Source organism: Plectropomus leopardus, chromosome 10, assembly GCF_008729295.1.
Source record: "Plectropomus leopardus isolate mb chromosome 10, YSFRI_Pleo_2.0, whole genome shotgun sequence".
NCBI classification, from domain to species: Eukaryota; Metazoa; Chordata; class Actinopteri; order Perciformes; family Serranidae; genus Plectropomus; species Plectropomus leopardus.
The window spans coordinates 3,628,444-3,651,970 of NC_056472.1; the positions used below are offsets into that span (position 1 = coordinate 3,628,444).

Below are 23,527 nucleotides of genomic sequence, written 5' to 3' on the forward strand. Positions count from 1 at the left end.
CATCAATCATTGAAAATGTATCAAAATCCTTGAAAAGCATGACTTCTAGTGTTAAACATGAAGATTGTCCCCAAAAAAAGTTCATCACATGGTAGTCATGTTGTAAAGGTTTTCATCTGCAGTTACACAGACAGACAGAAAGTCAGATCCATGCTCAAACAATTAATTACAAGATACATAAACACACCCGCTCCTGCATGCAGCCGTATACACACTCATCACCTATTCAGGCATAACAGATGAGATGAACCTGAAGCTGTTGATTCAGTCACAGTATACACACCCCCTTGCATGAAATCAACCCCACGTATTTACACTGGGCTCACTGCACAGCTTATTATCCTGTGGCCCTGAGAGCTTGATGCACTGCAGATTAAGAAAACACATGCAAATAGACATAACACAAGCAAAGGAAAAACATCAACACTTTAATGAAACCATTTAGAAAATGCACTGCAAAAGCTCACACCACAGAAACTATTTACAGAGGACATCAAAAAGAGATGCATGTGGATGGGACATGTAGTGCTTGTTGTTGTTTGTGAATGAAGTTATGTAAGTTGGTCGGTAGTGTTGGAAAATGACCTAAAATGTATAGGTTTTTTTGGCTTATTTTGACCCTTAAGGGCCCACTTTAATATTACACACACTTGTATCACTCTGCGCACAAAATTAGTATTAGCTTTTGAGTAAATTGTTTTAAACAACACCGGTTCTAATTATAAATCTTAAATCAAATTCATTGAATTTTAACACTTTAAATGCCAGATTTTGGTCATGATGCCAGTCTGGTTTTTTTAGATCTGCACAAAGGGAGCTTATATCCATGGCTCTGGTCAGGCGTGTGTTTGAGTGGTTTTATGGTAATGTTGTAGTAAAATTGCAAGTTTTTGGGGAGTACTGTGCCGAAAATGAGACTTGTATTATACTGCAGGAGTAATGTGAGAGCAGGCTGTTCCTATGCACTGTATGTATGTTTTCCTATAAAAAGTAATGCAACAAAATTTGTACATATCCCATGTATTGATGAACCAGTAATTTGTGCATAACCCACACATTTTGGAGGGCTTACTGGATGTAAAGGAGGAATCTGTCTTGAGTTGTGTCATTAGGAGGCATGTTGGGGCAGTGGAGGGGTCAAACAAACACAGGACTTTCCCCCCTGAAGACTGTTAATAGTAGTGTAATTATGTAATGTAATGCATATACAAATGTTTATTTTGCGGGTCAAGCATTCTTTTAACCTTGGATCATATGATTCAGACATTATTGCAGACATCTACTGTTAACCTAGCCTTAGCCTTTGGCAGTGTCAAAGTCATGCAATCACAGTGACAGATAGGCCTGTCAAACTTCAATAAGTTCATAATTCATAAACCATGGCAATGACAAGCATACAGGGGATATATTAAGAGAACTGGATACAGCACTAAACATTGGGCCCTGTTCAGTCCTTTGAGAGTTGCTCAGTTGCGCATGAAGCCAAAATGGTTCACCTGCCGCATATAACATTACCCAGATGATTCGGGCATGATTGGCATGACTTCCACACTGTGTGATCCATCGAGCAAGCGCCCTAAAGACTTATGGCAGCTAAGCAGAGCTGCTAACTTTCTCTTGCTGAACAGCAAATTTCTGGTTTGCATTCTGCAAACTTGAGTGGGTATAAAATAATTTAATTGTGTGGCTCTTCTAGACTTTCAAATGTAATCAGACAGAATCAATTAAATCCTTATAGTGTAATGAGTCATTTTGCTAGGATTGTGATGTGACACTCAAAAAAATTTATCCACTGATTTACGGATGTCTCTTTCGTCATGTAAGTCAATAGTGAAAAGTCTTTTAGGGCCACAGGGCTTCACCTGATGGTGTAATTACACTGTTTACACTGTAAATTACACTGCCACTACGAAAATTGGCTTCAAAGCCCAGCGCACCTCTTGAGGGCCTGCAGCCGTGTGCATCACTTTTTAGTATCCCTTTGTTGTGTAGTAAGATTCAGCAATTTTTATGCTTCAATGTCAGACACAGCTGTGGCCGGAATCAGTATGATTTTGGGTTGTCCGACCTTTTTTCCTATTCTTGTGAATGTTATATCTTAAGAACGCCTTGACGTAATTTCTTCAAATTCAGCACAAAGGTCCATTTGAAGTCAAGGATGGACTGATTAAATTTTGGTTGTCACAGGTCAGAGGTCAAGATCACTGTGACCTTGTCGGTCTCATTCTTCAGTACACATTCAGGGAACTTTTTCATATTTGGCACAAGCATTCACTTAGACTCAAGGATGAACTGATTAGATTTTGGTGGTCATAGGTCAAAGGTCAAGATCATTGTGACCTTGCATTCATCACATTCCTGTGAAGGCAATATCTCAAGAACACCTTGAGGGAATTTCTTCAAAGTTTACTCCACTTAGTCTTAACAATGAACTGATTAGTATTTGGTGGTCAAAGATCAAGGTCGCTGTGATGCTACGTTTGCTTTATTCTCGTGAAAGCAATATCTAAAGAAGGCCTTGTATTGAAAGAGTTTCCTTCAAATTGGCCCCAACATCCACTTGGACTAAAAAATGAATGAATAAATGATTAGAATTTGATGGTTGAAGATCAAACATCACTGTGACCTCATCAAACATGTTTTTCACCATAACTCAACTATTTGAATGCTAATTTCAGACATATGTCTAATAGGATAAAATGATTACGTACTGACATTTTATGTTAAAAAAGCCAAAGGTCAACTTCACTGTGAAATTATAATGTTTTGCAAAAACACTCTGGCCATTATTCAACATCATATCTCAGAAACAGACGGGGAGACATTTGTTCAGATTCTGAATTGGTGACGCTGATCTTGAAACTGTGCTGATTATAAAGATTCTCTGTGCTGCCGGAGGGAAGATGTGTGTAAAATGTCCATATTTTCACAGATATAGATGTAGTCATAGATGCAGCACATATGTTGTCAAACTGATGTTTTTGTGTGTTGTCCAACTCATGCAGAGGTATCTTCATCTGCCTGTGTTGTGTTTATTTTTATCAGTGTTCTTAGTGCAGTGCCTTTACTCTCATCTGCCAATACACCTCTGCACATGGGAAGTAATTATCAGTAAGTCTGAGCATGCACAGGCAGCCACCTACAGTGATTTACACCTGCCTGGACGTTAACTTCTTCTAGCTGTATTTCATCAGCTGACCTTAATTAGCAGAATGTAGCCCGTTTCCAGTATTAACCAATATCAACCCTCTAATATATATTAAAGCCTAAAGGCTTAAATACACTTAAATACACTGCTATGCAGGCAGGGCATTATTACATATAAATAGCATTACCCTGTGTGGTGTTAGGCTTCTTCCCTGTGTACATGCATTGATATGCAGCTTCAGACAGTCGAAAGGCAAAAGCTAGTCAAGATGCAATGGGCAGGTTTGGTGTACAACATCCCTCTAATGAACCCCCCAGATAACAAGATAACAATGCATGATGGGAAACAGATGCGCTACAATTGTTCAATTAACCGCCCGTCCTTTGACAGAGAGCCTCCCTGAATACCTCACCATGCTCAGCCATAACTATCTGCAAAGCAGGACCCAGGGAGACGTGTAGAACACAAACGGGACAAAGGAGAAACACAAAAAGGATGAAAGACACTTTTCCTTTTCTTAGACAAAGAAGCAAAGCTGCGACGCCATGACACCAGAGGCGCAAGTGTAATTTATCAGCTTCTGAAGGCCACTGCAGACACATTTACTCACTGTGTCATGAAGAAATATATTTCTCCCCTGCCTGTGGTATCGCCTCATATCAGTGCCTTTCCCCTGTAACTGAGAGTTTCCCTCAGCAGTGTAATAAGATTGTGTCCCTGTATGCCATACCATCCATGATTGGGGTATTTTTCAATGTTAAAGTCCATTACTGATGCACATAGTGTCAGGAATAGTGAATTGAGTGTGCTAGAATTGGGTAGACTTGTATCAGACTGTACTGTTCCTTCTAGGTTTGAGAGAGATCACAGAGACCAGGGTATTTAGAAATCCTGAAGGTATGTGTTTCAGTCATCATAAATGCCTATATTCATCATAAATATAGGCAGTCCTCTTTCTAAAAGACTAAATATATGTAGTGCACAGCGCACACCTCCAGACCTCAGTCTGCAGTCTCTGTTGTGACTCCCAAAAAAATTTAAGTAATTCCATAGTCTCTTGCATAGGTGGACAGAATGTCCTTTATGCGTATCCAGGTAATGAGTGAATGTCCAAACAATGTTGTATCTTTGACTGATGTTCCTGTTTATTGCAGAATGATGATCGAGTTGATAATTTTGTGATGTAATGTGAAAGTGAAGTGATCCAGTTTTCCTTTTCTGCTTCTTTTGTTTTGCTGTGATTATGGTGAGAACCATATGACCCGCACTATGCTCATTGTGTTTTCGTCCATCCACCATGACTTTAAAATACCGAAGTCTAACATCCAATGTGATATCATAGACTATAAAACTTCATCTATCATCATCTAGTGGTCAAATATTAGAGTCTTTACATGCTAAACTATATATAACGATGTAAAATAGATATGCATGCTAAATGGCTCCTCCAGTCTCTACTGGGGGACCAGGCAGCTGAGCTGAAAGACAGCGACACCTGGTGATGGTGGTGGTGGGGAATAATGGCATGTTTTTTACATTTAACTTGGTGGTTGAAGGATTTATTTCGATCAAACCAGAGCTGGTGACTGTTGAAACAGTCAACTTGCTTACTAGATTACTAACAAGAGTAGCCAAGACAGTTTGGGTTAGTGTTATTTTGTTTCTGTCAAGTTTGAATAAGGTGTGTTTGATGATGAGTTAACAAGGCACTTAAGCCTCGTCAGCCTTCTGTGACCAAGAATAAGTTGAGTTCAGAGGTGTACAGTTGTATTTCTCTGTTTAAAAAGGAAAATAGGTGTGAGAATATTAGTTTTCTTAACATTTTGTGGGCTTCTATTGTGTTTTTATCAGTCTGAAAAGCTGGTAGTAAGTAAGTAAGTAGCACACTGGCTGTTATATACCGTGTACCCCGGTGAAATTTCAGGAATGTATGAAGATACCTAGCCTAGTTCTTTCAGTATGCCATTCCAGTAGTTTATAGATAAGGTGTAGGAATGATATTCAGTCTGTTTGTCATTTCATAATTCATTGCAAAGATGCTTAAAGCATCATTTACTACTGGATGGTGGAGTTCTAGCCATGAGTACAGTAATAAGGCTTATTTTGACTTAAATATGGCAATTTGCCTTTCCATCATGTCTCTATTATGTCCGCTGTCAGAGCAAATTCTGAAGACCATGAATATGAACTGAGCGTAGTGTCAACATAATATCCATTTGTTTTCATTACATGGCAACATGAAGAAATGTAGGAGGCTAAATTATAAAACAGAACTGAAATTGAACCCAAGGTCCCGTTCTCAAGCACGTCTATAACCTTCTAGCCTTCTTAAGCGCCTCATTATTGGTTGTGTGTGTGCAGACATGTTGTGTAGTCATTCCGGTCTCACATATGAATAGGGCTTTACACTGGACTGCTGCTGATGATGTGAAACAAAGTCAATATCTACATTATGTAAAGATCAACGTGTTCTCATCCCAACTCATCAAACACTGCTGCTTGGTCAGTGGACTTTCACATGCACATACGTACGTACATAGGGCGCGCTAGGTACCCCCCTGTGTCTGTTGTTGCAAAATTTTAAATGGCGCTCACATTACCACAGCCACTCAAGCTGCAGCTCCAATGACTTTTCAAACTGCTCTGAATAAATCCAGAAAATACTAAAGTCAAACTTTCTCTGGCAGGGAGGAGGGCAGGGGATTGTGGGTGGATACAAGGGACCATTGGGGCGAATTGGTCGCTTATAGATGTCATGCACTGTTATTGATATGCCGTTTTGGGACATGAATGTTGGCAAATACAGAGGCCACCCAAGGCCACTGTGGCAAGGACACTGCCTTTATTTATTTAAGGAGCGCCAGCTTTATCCACTCAGCCACCAACACCCCTTCAGTCTACTCTTCAACAGGGAGACAGGCTCTGCCTTCCAGTCCAAAGTTCGAAGATGTTTAAAAAGTTATCAAGAATTAAAGTTAATTTAGGGCATTACAACCTTGACGGACATGCATTATTTTTATATTTGTAGGATTCAAATGTGGAAAAAGTTCTTAACCCCAGCTATGACTTCAGATCACGCTTTTCTATGATTCACAGTGAAAGACATACATAAGCAAATGTATGTTTCCAAATGATACTGAATTAAAAATATCTATTTGCATAGTTTGACAAATACATTCCTCATGTATTTACAGTCTCAACAACCTGACAGATATGAAACAGGATATCTTTGTTTTGTGGTCCTAGACCTTGGTGGGCCCTGAAGGTCCCGGCTTCAGTGTTTGTCAATCAGTTTTTTATAATTTATGTTTTGCAATAAGTACCACTAAAGCTCTGTGTAAGCTAAAATGATCAGAGCCTGTGGGTGGTTCCTGCATTTTTGCATAATCCCGAGGCCTCATGTTGTCATCACATCTAGTTTTATTACCTTCATTATTTCGCTTGATATTCTGCTCACATACTATAATACTGTACCTGACTAAATTTGTGTTTAATCAAATAACCACTAATTAATTGAGGCACAGCAAACTTGGGCATGTACTGTTGTTTTCCAGCATAGGACAGCTGGCTGCTTTGTCTGGCTGTAGGCAGAATATAATAAAGCTGCTGTGTGTGTTGTGTTTAATGGAAAATTAAAGCCATCTGGGGCAAATTAGTAAATTAGGGTTATATGAAGAAAATTGAAATTTTTTTTGGCACTCAGTGGTTGTGGAATTATAAGAAATGTGAACACCTCATAATGACAAAGTGACTGTCGTCAGACATGGAACAACACTCTTAATTTACTTGAAATTCTTGGACCCAAAGTTGTAGTTTCCTATGAGCTTTTTTGATTGAAGTGTCAGCTACAGGCCTAATGGGTGAACTTTTTTAACTTGGTTGCTAAAAGTTGCATGGGCAATTAGTGTAATTAGCAAAATGAGCTATTTTTTTGTATGCTGATCAAGATTCTGTTACTGCACTGCCTATTTTATTCACCAAAATGATATCAGAAACAAATTTTAATGTCATATTTAGCTGTAATAGCGAAAGTTTGTAAACAGGAAGTGGCCACCATGCTGTTTCCTGCACAGTGAAAACGTAGCCTGAAAAAATTGAGATCAAACAGCAAAACGAAGCAGCAATGTTCAGATATAAACCAAGATTGCTTTTTGTTTTAACCCCTTGAAACATATGCAAAAAGCTATCATTTCTTCAAAGAGTTACAAAAAACTGTCATTTTGCACAAAAAAAGGAAAAAGAAAAAGTCTTAAAAATACAAACAAAAAGTAACAAACAAAAATAGAGATGGAAAAATTGTTTACACTATACTATAATACTTTAATTTCTTCCTCTCTTTTTTCAGTTGTTTCCAGAAACACGTTTTGTCTCACTGTTTAACTGTAATATGAGATTGCTTCTTATCAGCCAGCCACCATTGTGTCAAACCGACATGTCCATATCACGTCACCCACCTGCGGGAGCGTTTATTAGTCTTGTGTGGCGCAGTGCATTCTGATAGTTGTAGGTTTTCTACTTGCTGAGCAAAGGCGTCCTTTTTCTCTGTTTTCTTTGGTCTTGTAGCACCAATTTCTAAAGTATTTATGTCTTTCCACTGCAGATACATATTAGTTTTATACGAGGACTCTCTTATATTGGTGACAAACTTCTGCACAGTTTTTGAGAAAGTAGCTCAAATGACATTACAAATTACAAAAACATTCTCTGTCTAATGTGAGGTCGAAGACTGCACTGACATCCCGTAATTGGTTGCTAAAGAGATAAAAGACTCAGTCCAACCCCCTCTATCATGGCTGATCATCATCTGATTAGTCACATTGATTAGGCGTCGCTTCGTGGATCAAAGGAAAACTCCATACAATGTGACAATATTAATTTTAACATAAAAATGGCTCTAACACCCTCTGATTTCATCGGGTGGGGGACACTGATATAATATGACGCAGTTTGTTGTAAGAATTCACATATTACACTTTGCATTATGTTTTCATACAAGTTGGTATAAATTTGACATGCTTTAAATCATGTAGATGTTTTAAAATTTTGATCCACATGCCCCTTTCTAACTCCAAGCACCTGCCCCTCTAAAGGTTTCTGCACGGCCCTGGCTACTTGGCTACATGGCTACTTTTCATTTGCATGTTATTATGTAGCAGATATGTTGAAGCTTTTCGGTTTCAACAACGCTGTGGGTAGGGTGTGAGTCAGCTTGTGTCACTTTAAACGTTGATATGTTTTGTATGAAACATGCAAATGTAACATATACATGGTTTGCAGAAATGTACAATGCCAACATTTAGTTCGACGACTGGGCTGGTTTAATATATTGCTGCTTATGAGATATCCTGTAAAAAAAATATATGCATATTGGTTTTCATGTACCGTATATCTGCATGTTTGACTTGCCTGCTCTCTGGAGTGTTGTGATGAGATGAGAAGCAAAGTGAAAACAAACAGAAAAAAAGAGAGTCTGGCTGCAGAACTGTGTCCGTGCTCGTGTGTGTTTGGGAAGGTTGGCACAGACACTGACAGTTATAGCTGAGGTTTTACTGTCCTCTGGCCACCCCGTTCGGAAATTTCTGCGGTCGCCCCTGGTTACCAATCATCACCGGTCATTTGTGCACAAACCTACCGCGCTGCGCTGCGCGAGGCACATACAGTATCTGTCAGATGCGGTTGCGCGCTTCAGCCGAACAAAGACCCAAAAACACTGCTCATCCATCCCACGCTGTAGAGTTGTACCAGGGGCTCGCATCGCTTCTCTCCTCGGCGGTTTAGTCTCACTTGGATAGGAGGACTGTTCGCGTCTCAGCATGAACCAAACCGCCACTGTATCGCATCAGGTGAAATGCCAGTCTACGAAGGCAATCAAGGTAGGCTTCTGCATGTTTCTTCTTCGCTGGAATCAACTTATTGGTGTGCTGAGTGTACCAGCTGCAGCTCTGTGACAGCTCCAAACTTGTGCGGGTTTGGTGAGCAGGTATGCGCATTGACGCACAGCACTTTGGAGCTGCTTTGCATGTCCCCGTCATTAAGTTACTATTTGAAACATGGCGACATGAAAGTAAGCATGTAATTTGGTTGTTTTGGCTGCGTGTGTATGATTGGGCTCCGGTTCTTGAGTGAGAATCTGTTGGATGAGGAGCCACACTCTGGCGCAGTGGCGAGATTTCATTCATATCACGTCGCGCTCCTTATTATTATATTATCTTTATGGGCTGGCAAGAAATGATAGAGGCTCTCCTCAAACAGAGCACCGACTAATCTCTGGCTGACACTCACACATGGCTGTGGCAACAGCATTTTTGGTGGTACATCTAACTTTGGGCTATAATCTCTGGAGATCATACCGATTTTCGACCTGTTGTTAAAACAAATTGCATTAAAGTGGCTGCAAGGAGGCAGCAGGAGGTGCGTGTGTGTTTTGCAGATGATGCGATAACGAGAAGACAGGTACAATTAACACCATCGTTTTTTGATCGAGTCACGATCGAGAAATGCGCGGCAGCATCCGCATTGTCTCCATATAGTGCACCTAAACCTCCCGGAGTGAGATCTGTGTTTGTGTGTGTGTGTGTGTATGTGTGCGCGCGCGCTTCGCATGCAGTCAGTGTGTTTTGCGCGTGCGTGTCCGTGCGTGCGTGCGTGCGTTTGTGTGTGACTCAACAGAGCTATCGATTTTGCCGCGGGTTCTGCATCACTTTTTAACCTCGAAGTCCCACCAGAGAGATTAAGCTTGGGGGCAAATGTATCGATCCTTCCCCCTTTCTCCAACGGCCGTGCAATTTTGGAATACAGGGCTGAATGTTTGGAATTAGAGGAGTTCAAGTGAGGATGAAAGATGGGTGAAAATATGAAATTGCCTAATAGGATCCGCGGTGCTTTTTCACCATCGGAGAGACTGAGCCAGGTGCCTGTGGTGTGTGCGTGCGTGTGTGTGTGTACAGCGATGTGGCTCCTGATGCTGGGTCCTTCTCTGTGACCCCTGTGCTGAAGCCAACTCTTCATCTGTCATCTGTCTTTGTCTGCTGATGTCCACCACAGCCAAGCATTCAATAAAGCCACAAAACAGGATGCTCATAAAAGGCACAGGGCTGTGTTGGAAGTGAGGCTGCAGCTCTCACACTGTACATGTTGTGGATGAAGACCTTGAATATTTCTCAAAAATGTCATTTTGTCTTCATCTTCAAATATTCTTCCTGGTTTTTAAGATCAAGCATCAAGCGTGAATAATTATAAGTTCTCATTTTGAGGTCATGAAATACTGCTGCTTTGTCAGTGATTCTGGTATCAGATAACTTCGCTAAATACCGCCATGATGGTATGGCACGCCACCAGCTACGTTATTTTTTTAACGTGGCGAGATGGTGTTTTGATACACTGCTGGTCAGCCAGATGCCACTTGGTGCAACAGTATGATACATGGACTGGTGGTGTCTGTTGAGAACGTGGCAGAACCGAACTTCTTGTGGCCACATGATACGCCGCTGGACAACGTGAGGTTGAAATACTGCCAGTAACAACATCACATTAGGAAATGTGTTCCCATAGGGTGAGCGAGAGTGGTGGTGGATGGGCTCAACAAACCCAGGACTTTCACCTGGGAGCCTGTTTTTTGCTTCTGCTTGAATGTAGAGCCAAACCATGGTGTTTTCTTCTATTTAACTACCACCCGATTTTGTTGTGTAAGCCTAACCATGTGCTGCTGATATGTGGCATTGGTTGCCATGTGCTTTTTTTGACATGTGGTGTTGATTACCATGTGCTTTTGTTGCCTAATCCTAACTATGTGCTTTTGTTGATGTGTGGTGTTGGTCCACTGACAAAACGGCAATATGTGATGACCTGGGATGAGAATGTATTGGACTGTCTGGATCCAAATCTGTGAATCCAAACACTGCACCGAGTTGACTGATTCGCCAATTATTGTGACATGAAACACTTTTCTCAGTCTCACCATCAGTTTGTAGCATGGCCGGATTGCACATTTTGCAGTGTTTTGATACAACGCCGGCTGGATGGCACCTGACTTGGCAGTATGATATGTGGGTGGGTGGCATTAGTTCCTAATACTGCTGCGAGGCACCTGTTGCGGATGTATGACGTGCTGTTGGACGGCGTCAGGTTGAAGCGCTGCTGGTAACAACGTCATATAAGGAGCTCGAAGGTCTCTGTAAGGCCAGTGTGGGGGTGGTGGTGATTGGGTAGATTGGTTTAGCCCCAAGCTATATATCTGAACTCTTAACCTCATATGTTCCTGGTCACGACCTAAGATCATCTAGTCTTCCATCATTAGTTGTCCCGAGGACAAGACTAGTAACTAAAGGTGATCGGGCTTTTGCCATCAGGGCCCCCACCCTCTGGAACTCTCTGCCCGAGGAGATTAGGCACGCCAGCACACTGCCTGCTGTTACATCATTGCTTAAAACATATTTCTATGGGAAAGCCATTTATTTTAATGACTGATTTGCACATTTGTAATATGGAAATTTTTGTGTCCTTTATGTCTTTTTATCCTAGCTCATAATTGTTTTATTTATTGTATTTGCATAGTTCTTTGTATATTCTTTGCACTTTGTGAAGCACTTTGTAATGCTGTTTAGATAAGTGCTATACAAACAAAGCTTATTATTATTATGTTATTATAAGTTTGTACCATTTAAACATTCACGTCCAAAAGAGCAACCAAATTAAACAATACCTTAAGTTATTATTTATTTAATTAACACTGACATCACCATATTGTATCCAAACATCCTTTCACTTGGTATGGTCAAAGCAGCAACATCAGATTGATTGGAATGATCCACAAAACAAAAGCCACAGTGGTGAGGGTGGCCATGTGGGAGCTTGTGACTGCTTTAAACCAATGAGGATCAATGAAGGTCGCAGCTGATTGGCTTCAGCAGCGAGTGAAAAGAAAATAGACAGGGCAAGGAAATGACTAGTCTTCAGTGGACTTCAATTTGTTGTCTCACTGACTGGACAAAAAAAGGGCAGGACCTGACATGTCCTGTTGTGTTAATCCCACTTGTTGTGGAAAATGAACCTCAGTAACATCCATGTGTCTATCATGACAGGTACAATTAGAGAAGAGCGTCTCCCCTCCAGCTTGCCGTACTGACACATGTTGACGCATTGATAATTAAAAGAAAAAGGTATTCTTTACAGAACTGTAAACATTTTTAAGAATACATGTCAAGTTTCTGAGCACTGAGCAAATAACCCCCCCCCCCCCCCCCAATATTCTACAGGAGCAGACTTGCTGAAAATGTTTTTTAGGATCTTTGCTTTGTCTATAGTGACAATAAACAAAACTTGAATTACGTTCCTTGAGAATATTCAGCCTTGTATTTTGTTGCCTGGAGGGTTGCCGTGTGCAAAAATACATTTTCTGAATCTCTGTGTGCAGCACTTTCCTCTTTGACGGCCTGTCTTTAAATGAATGGCTGCTTGCTGCATTCAAAATATGGCATTGTGTAAAACATACTAAACATACTAAAACACAAATCTGGCCCCTGATAGGGTGCTGGGTGGCCCGCCAACCATTTTCTATTTCACAATAAAAATAAAGTGATTGACACTGGGAATTTTACTATACATAAGGTGCCAAAATGCATAAAACAGCATAAAAATATAGCTTGTTTATCAAAAAAAGTGCCATTGGAGGATTCCCTGCACCCTTCAGCGGAGGTCCTGGCTAAGGCCCTAATGTCCTGAAATACTAGACATGTCCTAAAATCCTAGAAATGCCCAAAAATCTGAGAAACGTCCTAAAATCCTTGCCTGATAATCCAAGAAATATCCTGAAATCCTAGTAACGTCCTAAAATCCTAGACACGTCCTAAAATGATAGAAACGTGTTGAAAAATGAGAAACATACCCAAATCTAAGAAATATCCTGAAATCCGAGAAGCATTCCATTCAGCATCGTATTTTGTGCCTAGAGGGTTACCGTATGCAAAAAAGACGTTTTCTGAATCTCTGTGTGCAGCACTTTTCTCTTTCACGGCCTTTCTTTAAATGAATGGCTGCTCACTACATTCAAAAATCAGCATTGTGTAAAAAGTCATACCCGTGGTGAATGAGTGGTTTGGAGTGCCTTGACACCCTGAGGCGTCTGCTGCGGCTCGGCATGGTGCACTTTGCCTTTAGCCTCACAGCGAAACCTGTCTCGGAAATCAGTGAAACAAGCAGGGATCATAGACGGGATTAAGTACTTCAAAACTCCTCTGTGTTGCTCAAAAAAAACGCTAATCTCTCCATGTCTGACCCCCGTCGTCTGGCACTGAGGTCTTAACCGCTTTTTGTTATCCTCTTAAATGCCCCCTCTTCATATCACGGCTGTGTCCTTATGCCATAAGCCAAGATAAGAAATCCAATTAGGACGCGGCAGCAGATTTGTCGTGGGCCTTAACTCCTGGGGTCTGGCTGAGTTTAACGAGGCTGGATGCAGCCCCGAGGCCCGTGTCACAGGCGGTCCTTGGAAGTGTCAGGTCCACCCACATGCAGATTGCAGCCATAAACTGGAATGTCAGAGGAGCCAGGAGCAGTGTCAATGCTCCTCTGCCAGTGACGGGAGGTCGTGTAAGAGAAGGTGCAATATTTCCCAAGCTGTGCTGTAACATTGTGGATTTGCACTGAAGTGGCACAGCAGGGATCTGGACAGGAAGTTTGGGTAGGAGTGACAGTCGGTGATTTATGCAAGTGCAAAGGACAGAGCCTCTTTTTTTGAAATACCAATTTTAGGATCCTGTTTCATGATGACAAGAGAAAGTAAATCTGAGCGTATGGCTGCATCTGACACCCACTACCTTCATGCCATTTATAGTCACATCACTTTTAAGGTCCTTGACTGACAAAAAGCCTGTGACTGAAAATTAAAGTGACATGAAGTCTTCAAGCAGCAGGCACAATAGTGTCTCTCATAAAACCAGATGTTATGTTTGATAAAAATCCTTGAAGAAAACCCTGACTGTGTACAGTTTCTGTACCAGGGGCGGGAGACATCAGACTCTGTGTAGGTGCACGACTCAAAGTCTGTGTCTAAAAAAGTGTGTATGCATATTTCTGTTTTGTGCATACAGATCTGCAGCTGTGCACAGGCATTGTTCTGTTTTATCAGTCACAGTCAAGCCAGACTTACAGATGGATTCCTCACAGAATTCAGTCTTCTGTATTGTGACGTGTTCCTCGGTTTCACTTACAGTAATTTCCGAGAGGGTGCAGGAACATAAAGGTTAAAAATGCTCTCTATAGTCCCCAAAATCCGCAAACACCCACTAACATCAAGGGGTGGGGGGAAAATCAATGCAGTGTTATTTTAGCGTGGCAATATTGTATTAATGCATGAATGCACATTATCGTTTTTTTTTAAAGTATATAAATGATTAATGGTTATGATTGATATTACAAACACAAATCTGACTTTTGGTTGCTTACTACAATAATAAAATCAGTTGCTTTTTTCAGCCCACTAGAAAGTTTTTCTGCAGTAAAAACAATCAAAGTGAGATGATCAGAATAAAAACTTTTTCTTATTAGATTAAATGAATGTTGACAATTTTTTTCTTTGGGGAAATAATAAGCACTTGAAGAAAAGTTAATGAATCCCAATATATCACAATATACTGTATGTTATCATTATTCATGAGTTAAGTGTCATTATAATATTGCATTGTGAGTGAAGTATTGTGATAATATTGTATCCTGAATGAAGTATTGTGATAAAATTGTATCAGAATGAAGTATTGTGATAATATCATATCGTGAGTGAAGTATTGTGATAATATTGTATTGTCAGAAAAGTAATATGACAATATCGTATCAAGAGTAAAGTGTTGTGATAATATCATATAGCGAGTAAAGTACCTTAACATTATCGTATTGTGAGTTAAGTAACATGATAATATGCTATCTTGATAAGTACCGTAAGTATCGTGATGATATCGTATTGTGGGGCCCTGTGGTGATTCCCACCCCTCCTAACATCTGAATTTTGTCTTCAGTGGGAAAGGTTACAGTCAGTATTCCTTCCTGGGAGAAATTACATACATATGTATATGCATATATATCTACTGCAGAGCTGTTTTCCCTCATTTAACAATCCTAAATAGAGGCACTAATTTTGGTTGAAGATATATATAAGTCTTTATTAACAAATTGGAATATGTATTCAAGTCCCTGACCCTGTTGTCCATTTTTTTTCTCTCAACTTTTCTTAATGGTGTTGAAATTTGCAATGTGTGCAAGATACGTGCAGGTTCTGTCACTTTACATATATAATAGAGATAGGGGTTCAACATGATATTATATTCAAAAAATATATAAAAACAGCATCTTTAGGATTCTACAGGCTTTACTTGGGACTGTTGTGGCCTAAAATTCCTGATTTAATGGAAGCGTTTTAAAAGAATTGCAATGCATGCTGCAGTGTTTTAAAGCATGGGTTTTTTGCAAAGAAATTCTATGGTCAACTAAAAATTGCCAAAATAGGTGTTTTTTTCTAAAATGTATTAAAAAATGGAAGACATCTTGTTCTAGTGAGAATAAAACCAAAACCATGTGTCTCACAAACAAGCAAGCATATTTCTATCAATGTATATAAATCACTTCTCACTAAACTAACATTCACACGGCATTTAATTTAAATATTTACTTACCTTGATTGTTTCAGCACATGCAACAGATGATGTCTTGTTGTTCACTTGTTTCAGCCATTCTTTGTAGTGCTTTCTGGTAGAAAACTGTTTGTCGAATCGATGACTTTGTGTTCCACTACAACATTGCACATGGTGCAAAACAGTTTGCTGTCGTCAGAGCTTCAGGGAATTGCCTTGCATGACCTTTAGCAGTCATTTTGTCGATTAATGTGAGACGCCATACTTGTCTGCTACGTCCCAACCACAAACAAGAAAGTAAGTGTGGTGAATAATGGGAAATTGGATGATTGGTCAAATTTGGGGAAAAGTTGGTGATTTTACAAAATTGCAATGTTGTGCATAATCTATACCGAAATGTGGTGCAGTTAAACTGTATAAACTGTCTGTTAATTACATGGGCAGAATGCTTGTGTTTCTGCAAGTGTAAATAAAAAAGTTCTTTTTGGATTTGCCATTGCTCTATACTCCTATAACATTGTGTTTCAAAATTATTAAGATGTGGATAAAAATGGAATGAAAATTAAATAAGATTGAAAACAAACAGTTGAAGATAATGCAATAGTGCTTCTTGAAAAACAAACAGATCTGGCCTGTTTGATCTGCACTGGCACGTCATTCCAGAGTCGAGGAGCTGTGACTCTAGAGAACCGGCCTCCCCTGGCTTTAAGCCTCCACCTAGGAATTAACTGGAGGGTCTCAGGCTGCATTTGGCTTGTATGGAGTTCAAGAGTTTGCCTTGCAGATGTGGAAACTTGAGGATTTGGACAGCCTTAACTGACTCGGGGACCTCAACTGACCCAGGAATGCACCCATAGCTGCGCCCAGCTGCTGTTTTTAAAAAATCACTATCTACTTACTATTTACTCTCCATCATTTTATTTGAGTAGATGTGCTGAGTGTGAAACATTACATATGATGAGGGGAAGGCTGAAGCACAGAGTTAGAGAGGATCCGCCAGTCTGTGTGGGTTCATGAGAGGGATTATTATTATTATAAACAATCATACATCAAATTATGATTAACAGACATCTCCATCGTTGTTGTGGTTGTTCAGCACTTTGATGATGGTTTGTCTTTGGCTGTTTGTCCCTCCTCTGCTGTGACTGGTCGGCTGAAGTGACGAGCATGGCATTTATGCCCAAAGTTGAGACTGTTTCAACTCTCAGCACGCCCAACCGACAATGCTCAGAATTCCAACCCGCCTTGACGTTGCTGGAGTTTTGCAGCTCTGTGTAAATACATGGGACTTTCATTGAAAATTGTTTTAAAAAATATGCTTGCGTCAGAAAAAAATAATGCTTTGGTGGGCATGTACCCTTATTGTTCACTTAAGGCATTTCGCTTGCCTGAACACAGTTTACTTGCCCTATGCAAGTGTTAATGTTGAGCTCTATGGCAGGAAAAAAAAAAACATTTTTTGTGGACACACAACGCTACCAGATTGAGTGCACTCAGTGCACTGTGATATTTAGTTAATCTAAAAATTGGTTGAAAAGTAGATAGAATTTTAGTTGACCAAGATTTCCTTTGGTTGATTACAGCCCTAAAACTAACACAAGAGGGTATCTAGAGCGTCACAGTTTGAAGCACAAGGACACTGACCAAGCTGCCATATTTGACCAGGGGAGTAAGAATGTGTTGAAAACTGTGTAGATTTAGTCTGTGGTTTGGGTGGAGTGCCTCATTCTTACTCCATATGTAGGAAATGCACTTTTTGGTCCATACATGTCATTTATACTTCTGGCTTCAGGTTATTTCATTGACCAACACATTTCCAGTCAAAGAGAAAAAACGAACTAAATAAATTATACCCCTTTTCGATCTAAATTGGCGTGTGTGCACAGGTTTTTTTAAACATGAGTAAACTTGCTAAAAATAGGCTATACTCTGCTTTCGCATTGCTGGTAGAACAGAGCTGTATACATGGCTCTGCAGCAGATGAGTATAGCTATCTGTGTGTGTGTGGCCAGAGAAAACTTTAGAATAATTACTTGTTTTTATACATCTCTTATTCAGTTTTTCTTTCAAATTTGGTGCAGACTAATTTGGATCAATGCTTGAGTGGTCCTTGGACTGACAGTATTTTGTGGTGGTGTGACATTTCATCTTGCTGGTTAAGGACACCATAAATACCCATGACTACTGCAGAGTCAGTTGACCTGCGTGTGAATGTTAAATTTCCTATTACATTAAAAAGCCAGATGTTAGTGGGTTTTATGCAGTAGAAATTGGGCTTCAGTTTAACATTATGTCATTACTTCTTGGCTAATCATTATGTTGAAGAGCAAATTCAGTGAGATAACATTTCTGAGAGCTAATTGCATCCTGGCTCACCAATATTTATAGGTTGCAAAGATCATTAATTAGAAAGGCGTCTATCCAGATAACTATAAATGATTTACTCTGCGTAGCAGCAGCCGAGTGAAGCGAGAATGTTCTGCATTGTCTGTCATGTAGTCCATGAAAACTGCCTGTTCTCAAAATAGACCTTTATTTTTTTGTTGCTGGAGATATATTCAGAGTTTAAACACTGACGTGCTTTGATCCAGCTCAAAGAGTGCCTTACTTAAGATAAAGTACTTTGACAAGTTCTTATGTAGCTGTTGAAGTGAAAGCCACTCCGATCTGAAAGATAAGTAATGAGGACAACATTGAGGAAAACTGAGCTGCAGTCAAACACTGTCCTGAGTTTGGGAACAAAAACTAGTCTTAGATTCAAATATCTGCTGTCACATCTGCTTCTGAAGCATCAATGAGGTCGCTAAACGGTTTAATGTGAAACTCGTCCATTATTATTATCCAAATCCCAGCAGATAAGACGTGTATTCAGCAGTTCAAGTGATGCTGGCAAGATTACTGTTAGTTGCTTTGTGTTGCGTGATGTGTTTTTGTGATGAAAGACATGAAATATATCAAATGATGAAGAATATTCATAAAGACAAACACACAGAGAATATCTTGTCTGGATAAACAAAATATTGAATTCCAAAACATTTTCACTTTCATTTATATTTCACATTGTATATACACGCTCAGATACACGTCTCCTCAGAGGTTTTTCCCATCGCTGGCAGGAAGACCGGGATTGTTTGCAATCTCTCTGCCAGCTTGCAGCACCAATAGCTCTCATCTCCGTAACTCAGCATCCTGGATGCTCGACAACTCAGCCGGCAGGTTATTGAACCTGAGAGGCATTCCCCTGTTTCGAAGATCTATCACATAAACAGTCTTTAAAAACTGCTCGGGACTGGCTGGCTGTGCGAGTGATGGATTGCTGGAATCAGTCTCATAAGAATGATTGCATTGGCTCTTGAGTCGCAGAGTCTATAAATTATAGAGCTATGCCAGCTGATCTCAATATATCCTCCCTTCCGAGTACATCTCTCATTCTCAGGCCTCACACAGGAATATGTGATAGATGTGTCGCTAATTTGTTTTGTGGTTGAGACGTATCTGCCACTCATTTGCATAAGAGCGCTTCCCCTCGAGAAGGCTTATTTGTCCCTGTATAGAGAAATGTAACATGATATAACCTGTCATTTGCCAAGCCATGCATATTATACTAGCACTCATGGGTCCTATAGACTACCCACTTAAAGTAGTTGCTCCTGAGAACATAATACAAGTGCGAGAAAAAAAGCAATTAGACACTCGCACATTTGCTCTCAAGCAAAAGGAGCTTCATGCACTTGATGATTAATGGCTCAAAAAACCTCACCATTTCTCTTTTGAAAACACAATCAGAAAGATTGATGAGTTCATTCACATGCTGAGTTTGTCTCGTCTTATTTGATTCTGCCAAAGCGTGTGGCGGTGCGCTGTCTGCAAATGAGAAAGCCGTGCAGGAGGAGAGGCCATTTAGATGCAGTTTAGCACGTTCATTAAAACACAATGGAGTGAAGTAAGTCTTTATTCATCGCTGTTACAAACATTTTGTATCTGTCTGATGAAGTAGGGTCTGTGGAAGTCATGTCAGTGAGATTATGCGGGGCCTAAATGGGCTTCAGAGCCTGCTGTGCGGTGAAATTAATAGAGGTAGATGTTTCATGCAGTGATGGTGGGACGCTCTGAATCCTGAGGTGCAGGAAACGAACTTTCCAGTGGAGTTTGGGTAATAAGTTTTTGAGTTTGAGTATATTAGCATTTATCCCCACACTTCTGAGTAGAAGCAGCATTTATATTAATATAAATAGAAATATATCCATACACTATTGTAGGCTTACATCATAAAAATTTAAAACTAAACATATATCTTTATACACACATGTACGCATACATTCACATTCATACATAAACATTTACAAATACAACCATACACTTACAACCATCATACATTTTAAAATACCATAAAACAACAATATACAACCATAGATGTGTTAAGAAAACCTGGTTACAGTCATGGAGGCAAGGCCCATTAACCTTGTGTTTTTATATCAGTATTTCAGTGTACAACTTAGAGCAGTTTTGGCACAGCATTGCTGGTAATCGCAGTTTAAGCATCCCTGCTAGCTAGCTAGCACCTACTAGACCCCAGTGGTATGCACTAAGGTAAATTTAAGATTAGCAAAATTAACCCATAGACCGAGATGTGTAAAGGGCAGGGCTTAATTTGTGCCAGATCCTGTCGTCGGCACCTCCCGTGACCACTATGAAAATAAATAAATTCATTTTTGTCATTTTGTCTAATCTTGATTTTGTCTTGATAGCTCAAAAATCTCTTGTTTTCCTATTTTAGATGGTTTTTAAGTCAGATTTTAAAAGAGAGGGAAAGACGGGAAGAGAGGGAAATTTAGGTCATGCAATGCACAGAGCTTTGTAATTTTGTGCACATCACGTGAGCTGATGTTATAATTTGAAAGTGTGGTTTGAAGATAGCCTGCCCTCAGTGGCAAGGAGGAAACTGGTAAAATTACAAAAAGACAATCATGTTTGTTGAATTTCCTCAAATTAGCCGGCCAGTCGGACCCTAAGCAGGCCAAAGGCAGACCCTGGTGATGTCATGGATTGCAAAATGGACATAGAACTGCCTGAGACACGAGGAGTAACAAACCAAGCAGGGGAAAAGAGGCTGAGAGGTTTCTGGACGTTTTATGGGCTGTTTTTGACAAATAAGCACGAAGTGAGGAGGGGATTTTTAGTGTTATTCCCTGCTGTGTCTGAGCTGATTATTGATTTGGAGGGTGGCAATATTATAAGAAATGCAATGTATGTTGGTAATGTGGTTTACTGTTTTTGATGTCTAAATAATTTTGATGTATGATTGTAGGCCCAACAAGCAAATGGGTGTTTTTACTGTAGTATGGTGAAATGATTACACTCACCTGTGGCTACATTAAGGGTGGAGTGTTGGTGCGGCGCTGTCTGTCGTACTGAAACAGGATGGAGGTACAGATAGATAGATAGATAGTCGTCACTTAGCCTGCTTGTTCTTCTTGGTCCTAAATAGAAAATTCGGCCCAAATACTGAATATAACAGCTGTTTCCATATGTTTCATTCTGCTGATTTTGACTGAACAGAATATTCTGATAAATAAATCTTTATATATGTTGCTCTGTTTGTGAAGACACTGTTGTGAAGGTTTGTGTAGTTGTAACAGCTAGCACCCATGCAGTCCAGTATGTTGCACACATTGTTGATTTGGATGCGGAACATCAACCTCTCTTTGTTCCAAGACATCCTAATTTACGATTTAAGCACTGGTCAAAAATATTCTCTGCGGTTAACCCAATAATGAGTAACTGTTGACATCCCTAGTCATGACTGTGTTTTTGACAGTGCAGTGGTTTGCACAGCTTCATAAATAAGGGTAATATTGGCTTTTAATTGTATAAATACCATAGTTACAGCAGCAGGCAACTCTGCAACAGCGCCGCAGCAACAACGCTGTTTGTGTGAGGCAGTGCATGCATGGCAGTGTGGCCCAAACATAAGTGTGCTACAATAGAGAAAGTCATGGGGTGACAGCAGTGACGTCCATTTCATGCAGCAGTTCAGTGATCAGGGTGCATTCAGTGATTCCATTAAATGTACAAATCTCTGCATACATAAAGAAGAACCCATATGGAGCTCAGTTCTTGTTTGATGCTTTTTAAAATCCTCTGCATAAAGTGGACTGTAAGTGTTTGCATCCCACAGGTGTTGTTCATGTTTGTTTACATTAGTATTGTCTTTCACGGTGTTTCCATATGGACGTGCCATATGTCTTTGTCTTACTCAGTTGTCCTCATATTGCAGGAGAGATGCTCAGAAACTCTTTTGGCTTAGTGCCATTATTCAGAAGCTGGCTACAGAAAACAAGCCTTGTTTGGTGAACACAGAACTCAAATACACTGAACATGTCAGAAGTGGTTTTAGAATATGGCAGCGTGAAGAGGAAAAATTATTATTTACCAACTGTATGTCAAGTGAGATTTTAGTTATTCAGCTAGTAATTTGTTTTTAACACACCTGACACACAAAAACATAAAAAACAAGGCAGATGCTGTTGAGCCTAGGTGTTAATACGCAGTGTGGGTATTTACACCTAGGTGTATATTCCTGGGCGTCCTAGCAGCGTCCAAATATAACTTTAATATTACCAAGTCTGCTCAGCTATTCTGCTCAAGTTTATGTAAACAGTGTGCTTTCAGAAGCTTTATACATTCTAAAAACTTTTTAAAAAAGTAAACAAAGTCTTAAACTAATGAGCCAATGTAGACTTACTAACGTGACGTGTACTAGCCAATAACAGCATGCAGTGGGATTCATATTAATGCATTGTGAATGGCTAAATAGCAGTGTGACTTTTCTCACCACAGTGAAAATAAACACTGAAGCATCAGATATTTATTTTGGAGAAAAACCCAAATCCTGTGAATACTAGCACATCATTATTGCGCCAAAATCATGACCACACCATTTTCACCTTGATTTGACAGTGAAGTTTTATAGAGGGAGCCTCAAAGTGAGTAAAGAGAAGGGTGTGACATGCAACAAAGGTCTGGAATTGAACCAGAGATGTTGCAGTTATGAAAAATTTGCTGTATCCACCCTCCTACCAAGGACAATCACATTGCTCTCTGCTGTGAAAAAGATTAATATTGAGCCAAAGGCCAAAGTCTAGTACAGTGGGTCAGGTAGGTTGTGAGACATCCTGTTAACTGTTGGACAGACAGGACTGAAAACACAATCTTTTTGGTGTTGGTAGAAGGTGAGGAGAATGGCTTGGATAAAGTTGCAAAGCCTTCTTGTCAGCTCCTTGTCATTTTTGCTCAACATCACTGAAGTTAGAGGTTGCTGTGCCATTATCTTTTGGAGGAAAAATAACAGTGATGGAATAGCTTGGAGACTGGATAGGAGGAGATCTTTTGGAGGCAAGGTCATGCCCTGGTGAAACCCCATGCAGGTAGGAAGGAGGTCAACCTGCTGCCTCAGCTCTGGATTTGTGCTGCTTGCACTGTAACACTGCCAACACAAATACTATTACTATTACCCCTCCCGCTTTTTCAAAATAGCTAAAAATCATTATTTCTGGGTATTTTTTTTATATCTTCTCCCTCACTTTTCCTCTTCTGTGCTGGTGGAGTATCACTCAATTTTAACAGGGTGACCACATACATATAAGGCTTCGGCTGTATGTAATATTTTATTCCTTTATATCTTATTGAAATGTCACCAGACATGACAGTATAGTATATAGTGTGCGGTGGTAACCCCCCTACCCTAAAAAAGGAAAGG

At 40.0% G+C, this 23,527-nt stretch overlaps 1 protein-coding gene across 1 annotated transcript in view; it reads left to right on the forward strand.

The window, feature by feature from the left end:
* Positions 1–8,869: 8,869 nt before the first annotated feature.
* The window catches only part of LOC121949267 (inactive dipeptidyl peptidase 10-like), a 270,175-nt gene continuing 255,517 nt past the window's right edge, over positions 8,870–23,527 (forward strand). The window contains exon 1 of the mRNA XM_042494908.1: positions 8,870–9,021. Within this exon, the coding sequence (XP_042350842.1) occupies positions 8,962–9,021 (60 nt within the window). The 5' untranslated portion in view covers positions 8,870–8,961. The remainder of the gene's footprint in view (positions 9,022–23,527) is intronic.